This window comes from Tinamus guttatus, unplaced genomic scaffold (genome assembly GCF_059628265.1).
Source record: "Tinamus guttatus ecotype Peru unplaced genomic scaffold, ASM5962826v1 Tinamus_guttatus_pri_ptg000010l, whole genome shotgun sequence".
NCBI classification, from domain to species: Eukaryota; Metazoa; Chordata; class Aves; order Tinamiformes; family Tinamidae; genus Tinamus; species Tinamus guttatus.
The window spans coordinates 393,399-406,321 of NW_028288544.1; the positions used below are offsets into that span (position 1 = coordinate 393,399).

Here is a 12,923-nt window from a genome sequence, read left to right on the forward strand (position 1 = left end):
CAGTTTGATTTCCATCAGTTTCTTAGAGGCTTTGAACAACGAAAGGAATTGAAAGCTTCTTACAAGTCCTACCACATACATTTGGATGGTCTGCTCCTCTTTGTAAACAAATATTTAAAGAGTAGCATTCATTTTTATGATGAAATTACAAAAAAAAAATGTATCATGACAGATTTACATGTTTCGTATACAGATTTGTACACACAAGGTCCACATGCAGACCAGACTTCACTAGGCAGGGCAGAGTAGGAGTAGGGTTATAAACCCAAGATAACCCGGGTAAGTTTGCACCAGAGCTGCATCTTCAGCACAAGGAAGGAGCTTTTCATGGAAAGAGCATTAGTTTCACACCAGCCCCATGCAAGAAGGCAGGCACAGATGTGCCAGGGCCACTCACAGCTGTCACCTGAAGCAGATCACTGCAAACGACAGAGGATGCTGTGCTATCTTCGGGGAAAGACTTGCTTCCTATTTAAGTTATTTCCTAAAACACAGACCAATTGCTTCAGCTGGACTGCCCCCTGAATAAAATCTGAAAAAGTGCTATGTTCCACAAGAAATCTTTCTTCTTGAAGTCATCTTTAAGTGCACAGTTTGGGAGTGTGTATCTAGAGAAATCCTAAGTTTCCCATCCCCACCAAGAGCTGTTTTAGAAGACAGTACTAACAACCAAGTTCATGCTTGGTAAAGTTAATATTTAACCTCAGCCAGAGGTTACCAGAAACTGCTATGTTTCACAACTATTTCTTTGGAGGAACAGCAAGATATTTCATGTTAGATGTTCAGAGGAGGTCTCCAGATCTCCTTAGCATGTTTTCATATATATGCATTACTTACTCAGAAATCATTTTAAGCCACATAACTACCCTGCCCCACAGAATTTGAGATTGAGGAGCTGCACCTCTGCAAACACAGGCAGGTCTGCCAAGCAAGTTGCAGTGTTGAACCTCCACACTTTTGGCTTCGAGAAGAGCAGCACACATAAGAAGCTCGCCGTGCTCTGCTACTACAAAATTAATATTTGTACTGGATGCAGCATGAGGCAGCAATATTTTCCACTGTCCTTAGCACAGTTACATTTACACTCTGAATTCACAGTGAATGAAGACTGCACTTTTCCCAAAGTTCCTTTACCAGTATAAGCACACCAGCTAATTCCAGAAAGGAGGAAAAACACAGATAGATCTATATTTCAGTATCAAATGTTCACTTAATGTAAGCGCTATGGAATTTACTACTACCTTTAGAATCTAAAATTTCAGAATATTTTTTGCATCACATATTGCTATTTTCTGCATCAAAAAAGGCAATTTTCATTCTTAATGAAACCTTACCAAAAAGCTTGAATCCTTCACAAGGAAGGCATAAAACCACCTTACCAAAACACTTGAATCCTTCACAAGGAAGGCATAAAACCTAGTACTGACAGAGAATCAACATTTAACTTTTGCAATTTACACATGCTCTTGTGACAGATCAAAAACATAAATCACAGAATTGCCTTGTTTTGAACAGTTAGAAAAGCAGGAGAACACTAGGAGCCAAGACACCAATATGCTTGCTAAAACCGCACAAAAACATTTCCATTTGGCATCTTTTTATGTGTACTAGAATAGAATAGCAGCAATAACAATGTCAGAAATGAGCTTTTTTTTTTTTTTTTTTAAGAACATTATTTATACATTAATTTCTAGGTAAACATAAGCAACTATTGCAGAACCTACCTGTAAAACAGTAATCTAGACTGCTTTAGGACTTCCAAAATCCTTTTCCATAACACACGGGCAAGGATAAATTGAACACATGTGAAGTCAGGCAGATACTGAAAACATCTCAATCTTAGCCTGATAAGGACTTATCTTCATAACACACTGTGTTCCAGAAAAATGTAAATGAGCAACAGCTGCCAGATCTTTGCTTCTGACATAAGTTTGTATTCAGTATAGACTGGAAATTCAGGGGGAAAGAAAAAGGGGTTGAGGCAAATCTTTTGCCTCTCTTCAGTCTTCCTTCTACATTAGTAAAAGTAAATTAGCGCAAATCTAGATTAGAGCTAATATTCAAATAAATGAAAAATCCACACAGTTTAATCTGAGTGGAATGTTCTGTTGGCAACCAGGCTGCATTTCAAAGCTCAAAGTTTTGTTGCACCGAAACACCAGGAACAGTGGAGGCTCAGCAATATGCTGCAATGGAAAATTTTTTCAGAGAAGAGGTTCCCCACCTCTTATAACACACACACACACACACACACAAAAAAAAAAAGTGCAGGAAAAACTTTTGGACTTTATTTTACTTAAGTTTCCTCTTTTTTTTTTTTTTTTTGTCTCAATATGACTTGAAAGAGCAAGTTTGGTTTCTTCACAAAGCCAGAAGACAGAGGTTAGCTGCTTACCAGGTTTGAATCGAATGAAACCAGTTCACTTGCCTAACTCAATTTTTGGCAGTGAGCTAACACAAGTTTCCCAGGAGAATACACAAAGGAGGAGAAAGAGAAGAGAAACAAGATCATTGGAAACATCAAGAAAGTGGTAAACAACAGAAAACTCTCACTTAACCTTTTGGATTCAATTCATGTATGCAGCATAAGTGAAGATTTTCATGTTTGACTTAATTTCTGAAGTGAGAGCTAAGCTTTTTTTCTAATGCCTTTTTTTTTTTTTCTCCCTTCCTTAAAGGGAAAGCAGTTTACTGGAATAACTGTGACAGCAAAACATATTTTAGGAAATTTAAACACTCAGTATCCACAGGAAAATACACTCAAGTGTTTGTAACTATTTTTCTGTCCCACAATGGTATATTCCTAGCTGTGAAGTCAGAATTGGTACTTTTCCACTATGTGCATTTCAAAATGAGAAATCCTGGTCTGAAGAAAGAGTAAGAAAACAAAACAGCAAGAATTATTTCAATGCTCACTTTGTGGTTGTGACAGCGAGACAATATAATTTTCATCTAAACCATTATTTTTGTCCAACTCGAGGAATAGTTATTATTTTATACAAAGCATACAAACAAGCTCATATGCTTTTCACTTAATACTTTGCATACTAGAATGCTAATTTTTAAGTCTTTCCAAGTTCTAGGTATTTTTTTAAAATTATTTTTACAATGGCTCAAAATACAGTTATTTACATATTAAACAGGGAAACTAAATTTAAGAGTTTTTTAGAAGAGACTAAAAAGAAGTTAGCTTTTTGACACAAGAGAATTAAAGCAAACTGTGGAAGGATGACCTCTACCCAAACAACATAAGCATCAGAGTGAGAAAAATTAAAGGGCTAAACTGACATTAGAATACACTAGTGTAGACTGGCCAAGGTTCATCTCTAGCTGGGAGCTTAAAGTACAGTCAGCTTCTTGTGGAACAAGCTGGGGCAGAAAAGTCTAGAACAGAGTCCATATGACTTAGCAATTGCTAGATAAGAAAGAGCAGACACTGTTACCTAAAAAGTACCTCTAAGCTCAAGTATTTCTGGTTTTGCAGATCTCTCTATATTAGCTCCTATTGAAGAAAAAAAGTTTTTTTCCATTAAAAAAAAAAAAAAAAACACCTACTTACCTCAGGAGCAAGAGGTGAGAAGGTGAGAAGAGAAGAGGTGAGAAGTTTGGGCTTGATTTCTTCACCATATGGCTTTCAAATTCAGTCAGAAAACAACTGAGCCAATATCAAACACCTGCTTTTTTTCCACTTTTTCACTTTTTTGAAAAAATAAAAGAAGCTCTAATTATGATGCCCTGAAAACAGATTCACTAGAATCACACTCTCACACAATTGTAAGAAAAAGCCAAATCAGCAAAGGTCATTCCAAACACGACTGCTATCCAGCTAGCATGGAAAACTATGGAAAGGCGCCAAACAGAGGAAAGCATTTGAAGTGACCCAGATATCTTTCTTTACACCACTCTGAGGGCCTCCACTCTTTTAAGGCAACTCTCTCTCCCATTCAACGACATTCTCGGGGCCAGAGAATTCCACAGTTGACAAGGTTGGGAAAAGAAAGTTTCCTTAAGTCCCTCTCAACTGGTGCTTTCAGAAAGCAGGAAAGTAGGCTGAAGGAGGGAGGAGTCATAGAGGGGATCTAGAGGTTATTGATAATTCTTAACTTTAAGAATATTTATACACACATTCACAGCCCACTTCAGAACTCTTCCTGACCTTTCAAGATTAAGCTTTCTGCCTTAACTTCTCCAGACAGACAACCTCCCCAGCCATAAACAAGTGATAAAGGCCCAGCAGCAGTACATGTTTACAATAAATACCATACAGGTGCCTGCTTCTTTTCTAGGCAAGAGGGAGCTGCAAGGAACACCTGTCATTTAAGTGCATGATGTCATTACTTCAGTATCTCTCCTATTACAAAGGCTACCTGGACAGGTTAGCTAATAAATAAATAAATACTTTATAAACTAGCAATCTGCCAGAATGACACGCACCTTTTGAAGGGAACACCCTGCAATATATAATTAAACTCATTCCACTTAAAAGCTGGAAGACACAAAAAAATACTTTCACTCTGAAATGAATCCACACACACACACACAAAAAAAAGATATGATTTCATTCACTTCACATAACACTACTAAGGGAAAAGCTGAGCTGGAGGTTTGCACAATACAGAGAGGGTAGAACAGATCAGAGTTCCCCTTTCCTCAGCAACAATGTTTAAATTCTGGGGCCAGAATATATAAAGTTCATCTGGGACTCCTCCCCACAACCAAGAGTGAGCATTGGGAGAATGTAGGTGGCACCATCATGCCACAGCAGCACGCTGTCAAATTCACTGAGCCAAAAATCCCACCACCCAGCAAAACTGCCTAACACTTTGCAGCTAAATATTTCAGAGGTCACTGAAGAAAGTCACTTCTGTTGTGCTAGAAGGCTAAAAAGGATGCAAGACAAAGTCATGAAGGGATTTATCAAAGACCACACAAAAAGCAGATCTGGAATGTTAGCCAAAATCTTCTGAATTCTAGTTCAGCATCAGAGCCACCAGGCTTATCCATTTGAGAGCAAGAAGTGTATCTTGAGGTTCACTCTTGCTGCTCTTCACAAGAATACACGGAGGAAAGAGATAGGGAACTACATTATTAAAAAAAAAAAACACACACACACACACAAACAAACAAAAAACCACCACAGCTAGCAAGGAAACAGAAAAACAAGTCTCCTTTTGTCCTCTGTGGAACTAGTACGACCTCCCCAGAGAGGTTTCAGCTGCCCTGTGCTCTACAGAGAGGCAGGGAGAGAGGATGCTGCCTAGGTCAGAGGCAGCACCCAAAGATAAACTGACCTGAAAGGGCCCTTAACACGAGAGGGAACAGCTGGCTGCTGACATGACCACTAGTCCCTCTGTACAAATCCCCATGGGGAATCCTGTTAGGTTTATTCCCTGAAGCACTAGGCCTAAGGAAACAGTAAGGGTCCTCCCAGAGGAACCCTCTGCTTTTCTGCAGAGTGGACACGGACGCTGGACTGCACCTTGTACCACTGCATATCTGGTGAACATGGTCTTGCAAAGCTAAGGGGCAGCCCATATGCGACTGCCCACAGCAGATGCCAGCACAAAAGACACAACAGGAGGTGGCAAGGGAAAACCAGCCCATTAGCAACATTATCTCCTTCCTAGAGAAAGATCGAACAAACATATCACTCCTGGCTGATGTTTAAGAGCAGTTTAGACAGAGAGCCCTAGTGATGAGGATGACTCATTCTCCCTGGACAATCGAGGCCATCCTTGAAAAAAAAATCTGTCTAAGGCAAGCCTGCCTGAAATTTAGATCAACTGGCCATTCATTCTGGTTTGCATTTCCTTTCTCTTTGCAGCAGCCTTGTCTTCTTCACCAAACCCCATGTATTTGGGAAGGTACAGCTTTTGCTTTAGCCTTTTTAGCAACTGCAGTGCTACCACTTCTTCCAACCTTTCTTCCAGGGTAAAAAGGGAAAAAAAAAAAAAAAAAAAAAAAAAAAAAGATCCAAGTTCCCATCAGTCTCTGAGATCAGTTTTGACTCTCCTTTAGACTCTGTGCAGGAGTCCAGCTCTCCCAACACTATTCCTGAGGATGCCGAGCACACTGCGCAGAGCCCTGCCCAACCTGTACTGCTCACTTGCTCCCTTTTAATAGCACGTCTGTGGAAACTGCTCTGTGGATGGGTTTCCAGCTGGCTTTGCACTTCCTGCAAAGTAGATTTTAGAGCACGGTTTCCTAACTTGTTAATCAGAATATTGAGGACTCCAATAGCATCAACATGTTAACAATACAGTGCATTCTGTTCCACCAGACCTATCACTCTGTCGTAGCAAGGGCAGAAATATTATATTGAGAATATTTTTTTTCAAATATATCTGTTCTGGCTGTTGCTAATTTTATTTTTTCCTTAAGCACCGAAAATGTCCATTCACTGACTCCAATATTTTTTCCTTAAGCTAAAGCTAAATTCATAACTTACCCATTCCACTTGCTCACCATCCACTTGCCCTTTGCTGAAGATGCATGTATTATTATCATCTCACTCTGCTCTCAGGCCCAGGATTGCTTCAGCTAGTTAAGACCTCAGAATGAATTTTATCTGGTCCTGTCAGTCGAAAAATCTGTAGCTTATCCAAGTAATCTGCAGTTTTTTTCCTCCAGTCTATTTACTATTTTTCTCCGCTATTAACTACACTGCCTGGATTAACCATTTCAGAGACTGTATAAGACTGTATAATCACCTCATCCTTGTCAGCATCATCTGTTAATAATTCCCCATTCCATTAATCTGGACATCTTTTCTCTTGGGTACTTCCACTATCCCTTTTAGCTGCACCTCATTACGTATTTGGCCATATGTTTTGTCCATACTTTCTACTGCAGTTCTTTCTGTATGTCTCCAACAACCTGTGCTCATTTCTGATTTTCTGTAGGCTTCCTGTGTTTTATGTTTCCTATGTCTTAATGAAGAGCTGATGATTTAAGCAAAGTTCTCTTTACTTTACTTTCCACTGCAATGAAACAGTACATTTGATGCTACATTACTTCTAAAGGGAAAAAAAAAAATTGGATCTCAATTTCTTAAAGATTAACTTCCAATGAAGCTTTTTGATATTCATGGGGTTTTTTCCTACTTTTCTCTCATCTTCTATCCCTTGTAAGATGAAACCTTGTCATCACTCCTGTATAACCTGCCTCCTATTCCTATAACATCAAACTAGTGCTCCCTGCTAGTCTACAGGACTATTTTCATGATTTCACAGATCTCAGTGGAGCAGTATCTTCTGCTGAATCTTTTCAAGATAAGCTGGAATGTAATAGCAGATTTTATCTAATGAATCTCATTCTTTGGATGATTCTTCTCCAGCTACTAACATTCACCTAATATTAATATTGCAGTCATATACATCTAAATGGAGGCTGTACAGAAGAGCTTTAATAAACATATTAAGACCTCCCATTGCTGTTCTTTCCCTATATCTTTGTGTTGGTATGCAAACATTGACCATACTAGATAGATTGACCCACTGGTCTGCAAGGTCTTGAGCAAGATACTGCAAACACAAACAAAACACTGTATATGCAAAAACACATTAGACACACACACTCCCACATTCAGGCCCACAATAAGAAATCCCAAATACAAGCAAAAGCAACAGGAATCTACATATTAAGCAACAATGCATTTTCAATAGCTTCAGATACAGGCAATGCTACTTATTAATCTGAAGCAAAGAAGCAAGCCCACTTCAGATTAGTATTTCGGAGGAATTTTTCTCTAGGAAAAAGAAAAAAAATATATACAAAATGATATATATAACATTTATATATATATATAAAAGCCTGCAACTTATACCAGCTATATCCCCCAACTTGTCCCAGACACACAGCTGCAAATAAAACCTGCAGCCAGCAGCAGAGCTGCTCACACAAAAATATTTCTTGTTTACCCCAACCTTTGAGAGGGCACTAGGCCCAAAAAGAAACAGCAGAGCAGGAGGGGAATCACATCTTGCATTTCCCCATTGACCCACGCACAGCAGGAAGACAGAAAAAAAAAAAAAAAAAAAAAAAAAAAAGCACTTTTCCCAAATCTGCCTTCCACAAAGAAGTTCAGACTACCACTTTGGGATGGACCATCCCACAGGACAGAGGAGGCAGACAGCACTTGTTCCCAAGAGGATATTTAGGACAAAAGCTGCCTCCTTCTGCCCTGGACTTTTTGTCCTTTTACAGCTTGGATAGAGGATGAGGTTAAAATAGTGATACATACTACTGCAGGCTTGGAGAAAGATTGTTTCATATCCTAACACAGACATGTAAAGCAATACGAGTCCTTTAGTTACTGATACTATTCTAAAAAGGATTCTGTTTTATTATGAAATTATTAAGCTGTTTACTTTTAGAATTACTGCTAAAAGCTGGTAATTCTATAGAATAATGACATTTTGCATAATATTTTGCTCTGTCACTTCCATGGCAGAGATTTGAATAAAATTCCCCTCGGCCATGAAATTAACAGAGAATCACTTTATGTCTGATAAACAGTTCACAGCATCCAAAACAGAATGCTTGAATCAGATTATGTCTTCCATGAATGCTGATCCAAAGATGATCAAGAATTTGCATTCGTGAGTACAGTCTTAAGAACTAAAACCTCCCATTCTCAGTTCAGAGAAGCTGACACAGGGAGCAAATAAAGACAAGAAAGTATGCTTAGAAAAGCACCTTTTAAAGACCATTTTTTAAATAATAATGTATTTGCTTTGACTTTCCTTAACTTGTTGCAAGAGCTTTCCTGCAGCACCCGCACGTACGAAGGGTTTCATATTCCTGTAGCTCACCCTTGTTACCATTAGCCAAGCCAGCTCTGACCATGTGATGTGAACTTGGACTTGCTATATCAAAGTGTAGTGAACTTTAACTCCCTACTAGAATTTTTGGCCTATTAAAAACGTTACTAGCAGTTTCTAAACAAGACAAAGTTTAACGTGCTAGTGACTTCATAAATGTAAACCTCAGTGCGACCTCCACTGCGATTTAGGTCATAGATCATCACCCATCTGGCCTCTGAATAAACTCTGATAACTTGTACTTGATAAAAAGAAAGTCTTCTCCCTCGCAGTCTGTTCTAGTGACTCATCATTCGCACTGGTAACAGTGTCCTCCGGTTTCAATCTCTAACAGGAAAGATGCTGCGCAAGGAGCAGGTATTCAAAGTTTTCTATAAACCAGTGCAACTGTCAAGGCCCCCACATAAACCACATTCCATTTATAGCTTTTCTTGGCAAAATCTGCTTTAAGAAAAATGTCCCAACCAGCCAAAATTGTATAAACTATAGTGCATGTAAAATTTCTCATGTTGCACAAACCGAGAAGTTTTCAGAGAGGAAAAAAACAAAAACAATAAGCAGAAAGCAGGGAAATAAATCCAGGCACAACTCGGTGTGCTCAATTGTGATTAAAATAAATACCCAGTTTTCTTTCCCCTCTCTGCAGGGCATAGTATTTTTCAGAAGGGATGCTCTATCCTGTGACATAAGTTCACCATCATAATTTCAAGCCCTCTGCAAACTCTTTAGACCAGCAAGAAAATTGCAACCAGAGTACCTACACTTGAGCTGTAACCGGTGGAAAAAAAAAAAAAAAAAAAAAAAAAAAAACGTTGGCAAGAAAGGCCAGCAAGTTTAATCTGTTATTGGGTAGTCTGCTTGTGAGTTTTAATAGCGGACTCTCTACCAATTAAAAGCAACCGAACAAGAGCTTTGACAAGCTCCGCTTTATCAGTCCTAAAGCTCATACGACTCTCGAGGGCTCGGAAAGTTTCCGCACGGGTTTCTCTGTTTTTATTTGGCAGCCTTGATGTTTACGGGCGAACCTTCCTGCCGGCGCCCGGTGCCGCTGCCACCCCAGCGCGTCCCGCGGGCGCGGGCGGCAGCTCCCCGCCTTTCCACGACTCCTTCCCAAACTCACCCCGGGGAGGAAGGGGGAAAGCGGCGAGCGAAGAGCCGCCCGCGGCCCCGCTGCCGCCCGGCGCCCGCCCCGCGCGGCGCTCACCTGCACGGCGCCCAGGATGGCCTCGCTCCTCTCCCTCACGTCGCGGAAGGGGCAGCGCTTGGAGAGCAGGAGCAGGCGGGCCAGCGCGGCGCCCAGCCCGTCGCGGGCGCTCTCGCCGCGGCGGAGCACGGCTTGCCCGATGGCGTCGAGGGCGGCGGCGCGGGCGGCGGCGTCGCGGCTGCACAGCCCGTCCCAGCGCAGCTCGCCCTCGCGCTCCTCCATGGGCGCCGCTCGCTGCCGCGCTCCGCCGCCTGCCGCCGCCTCAGCAACGCCGGCGCGGCCGCCGCATGGCCCCGCCGCGCCGCTCCCGCCGCCCGACCCGACCCGCCCACAGAGAAAACAAACGCGGCAGCGCGGAGCGAGCGACACATCGGGGGGCGGGCGGGCGGCCACTCCCTCGGCCCCGCCGGGCGCCCCCACCAACCGCCGCCAACTGCCGCAACCGCCGCCAATGGCCGGCGCGGAGCGGGACGGCCCCTCCCCGCGCCGCCCGGACACGCAGGGACACGGAAGGCCCGGCCCGGCCTGAACCGCTCCCGCCCGCCCGCGGCACCGGGACGGGCACGGGGCGGCCCGGCGCGGCGGGCGGGTCGCGCTGGCCCCGCCCAGAGGGGCGGGGCTCCCGTGATGGGCGTGGAGTCTCAGCCAATCGGGTTGCAGCGCTCGCCACGCGCGGCCCAATGAGGGCGGGGAGCCGCTGCGCCCCAAGGAGCATGCTGGGACGCGTAGTCCGGCGGCGGGGCGGCTACGCGCCCCTGCCCCGAGGCGAAACTACGCGCCCCAGGGGGCAGCGCGCGCGGGGCGGGCGGCTGCCAGGGAGCGCCCAACCCCGCGGCGAGGGCGGGGGTTGGGCCGCCCCGGCACCCTCTTACCCGGCGTGGATCCACTGCATGGGCGAGCGGCGGATTTCCAAAAAAACAACCCCAAAAAGTCTCTTATTACCGGCGACAGCGAGTATTGGCGCAGTCGTGTGATAAATTTACGTTAGGAGTTCGCGTTGGCGAAAGAAAACCCCAAGGCACGCGTGTCGTAAGCGGTGGCTAAGGCTTGCCAGGTATTATAGCCGTCGTCGGGAGCTTGTGACACGGGCCGAGCGAACCCGCCCGCACGAAGGAGAAAACAAAACAAAGCGAGAGGCACCTGTACAGGTGAAATTCAGTGCCTTCAGATCTGAATCTAAAACCACACACGAAAAAAAACCTCTGTAATGTTCCAGTTGGGCAGCAGTTCCACAGGTTTTAATCTCAGTGCAGGCTGCTACCCAGTGAGCCCAATAGGTGTCTTTGCTGCTGCTTGCCTGGTCATATGGTCTCCTTCCTTTTTTTTATTTTTAAAAAGTAGTTCATCTTTGTTAGTTGCCTGGTCTGATCCACCTCTTGGCTACGTGATTGCTGGGGCTGGCAGAGAGCTGGCAAGAGAAATGTACAGACCTATGGGCGGAACCACACGTTTTCTGCTGTTGGCGTAAAGCAGTCCTGCAGCCGCAATGTCAGGTATCCCGAAAGCACGAAGAGCAGAGAGCCCAGCACCTTCGCCTGCTCCTCCTTCTGCTTTCTGCCTCAGTCTCCCCAAAGCTTGCAGGACAGGCAAGCCTCTCTGTCTCTCAATGTCTCTCTGGCATTGCTGGCGCTTTTTGAGGAAGGCTGATCTCTTTTTTTCCCCAGTCCTCCTATGAAAATGCCAATCGTTATCGGTTCCAAGTTGCTGCTGTTCGGCAGTCTGGACTGGAACAGGCCTGGACTGCTTCGTGCAGCTGCTTCCTCTAGGCCTTTGGAACCCTTGTGAGCAATATATCTACCCAAATCATCACTCCTGTAATAAATGCGAGTCTTGACTAAGCAGTCGGGGCCTCCTCCCGTCATCACCGATGGTTTCAAAGAAAATGCCACTGCTAATGCCTTTTATGTTCTCTTTTTATATTAGCTACCACTTCGGCTGCCTGTCCTTTTGTGTTGTCACTCATTATGGGTCTCCTGTTTTGCCTATGAATAGACCTGTCACTTGTGCTTGTTTTATTGCTATCTAATTTTTAATCTTCAGGAGTCGGATGTATCTTGCCTTTCCTATGGCAAGTTTGCACTGGCAGCTTGTGTCTGACAATGCCCACGTGTATCAGTAATCAATACCAAACAGAATCAAAACAGAAGTGTTGATGTTATACTTGAATATGCTGTATTCCCACACTGAGTGGCAAGATTGATTGAAAGTCATAGCACTGCCTTTTATCTTTTGGAAGTTGTTTTTTCCACTGCCTGCAAATGAACTCTTGCTACAGGAAACAGATTGTGAAACTGGCTCCCAGGCTTAAACTCCAGATTTCAGCTCTTTGTTTGATAGGTTTTGCTGCAGCGCTTCGGTAATGGAGATGAAGGTGGCTTTATTCTTTTTCCAAATCAAATCTCTGCAGTTTTCCGATACTGGGTCAAGCTTCTGTATGTAACACAAGACTTTGTGGAAATCAAGGTCAAAGGCTACAAGCAGAATTAATCAGAGCCTGAAGTTAGGGGAATGCGGTTGTTTGATCTGTGCTTTCACTGCCTGAAGTTAATATGCTTGTTTTGATCCCTAAAAAGTGGATAAGAGAAAAGCAGAATTATGAAGGAAACAATCTGGCAACTCATCCAGAATTACAGCATTCGGGTTTTTAAAATGATAAGATGAAGTAAAACAATTTTATGGCTGTTTTAAACCTTGGTATTTCCTTCCTTGATTATTTATCAACTTCCTTCTTTTAAATAAATAAATAAATAAATAAAAAGGGAATAGCTGCTTTCATAGCTGCTTGCAAATTATATGCAACTTCAAATTTATTAAAACAAATAATAAAGTTATTCGGAGGAAGCAAAATTCGGTGACTCCTGTTTTATGGAGAGACACCAGAAACCCAGAGGCTTCTC

General features: G+C 43.1%; 1 protein-coding gene across 1 annotated transcript in view; it reads right to left on the reverse strand.

Moving 5' to 3' along the window:
• The window catches only part of SESN1 (sestrin 1), a 66,636-nt gene extending 56,373 nt beyond the window's left edge, over nt 1–10,263 (reverse strand). The window contains exon 1 of the mRNA XM_010224351.2: nt 10,027–10,263. Within this exon, the coding sequence (XP_010222653.2) occupies nt 10,027–10,248 (222 nt within the window). The 5' untranslated portion in view covers nt 10,249–10,263. The remainder of the gene's footprint in view (nt 1–10,026) is intronic.
• Nucleotides 10,264–12,923: the final 2,660 nt, after the last annotated feature.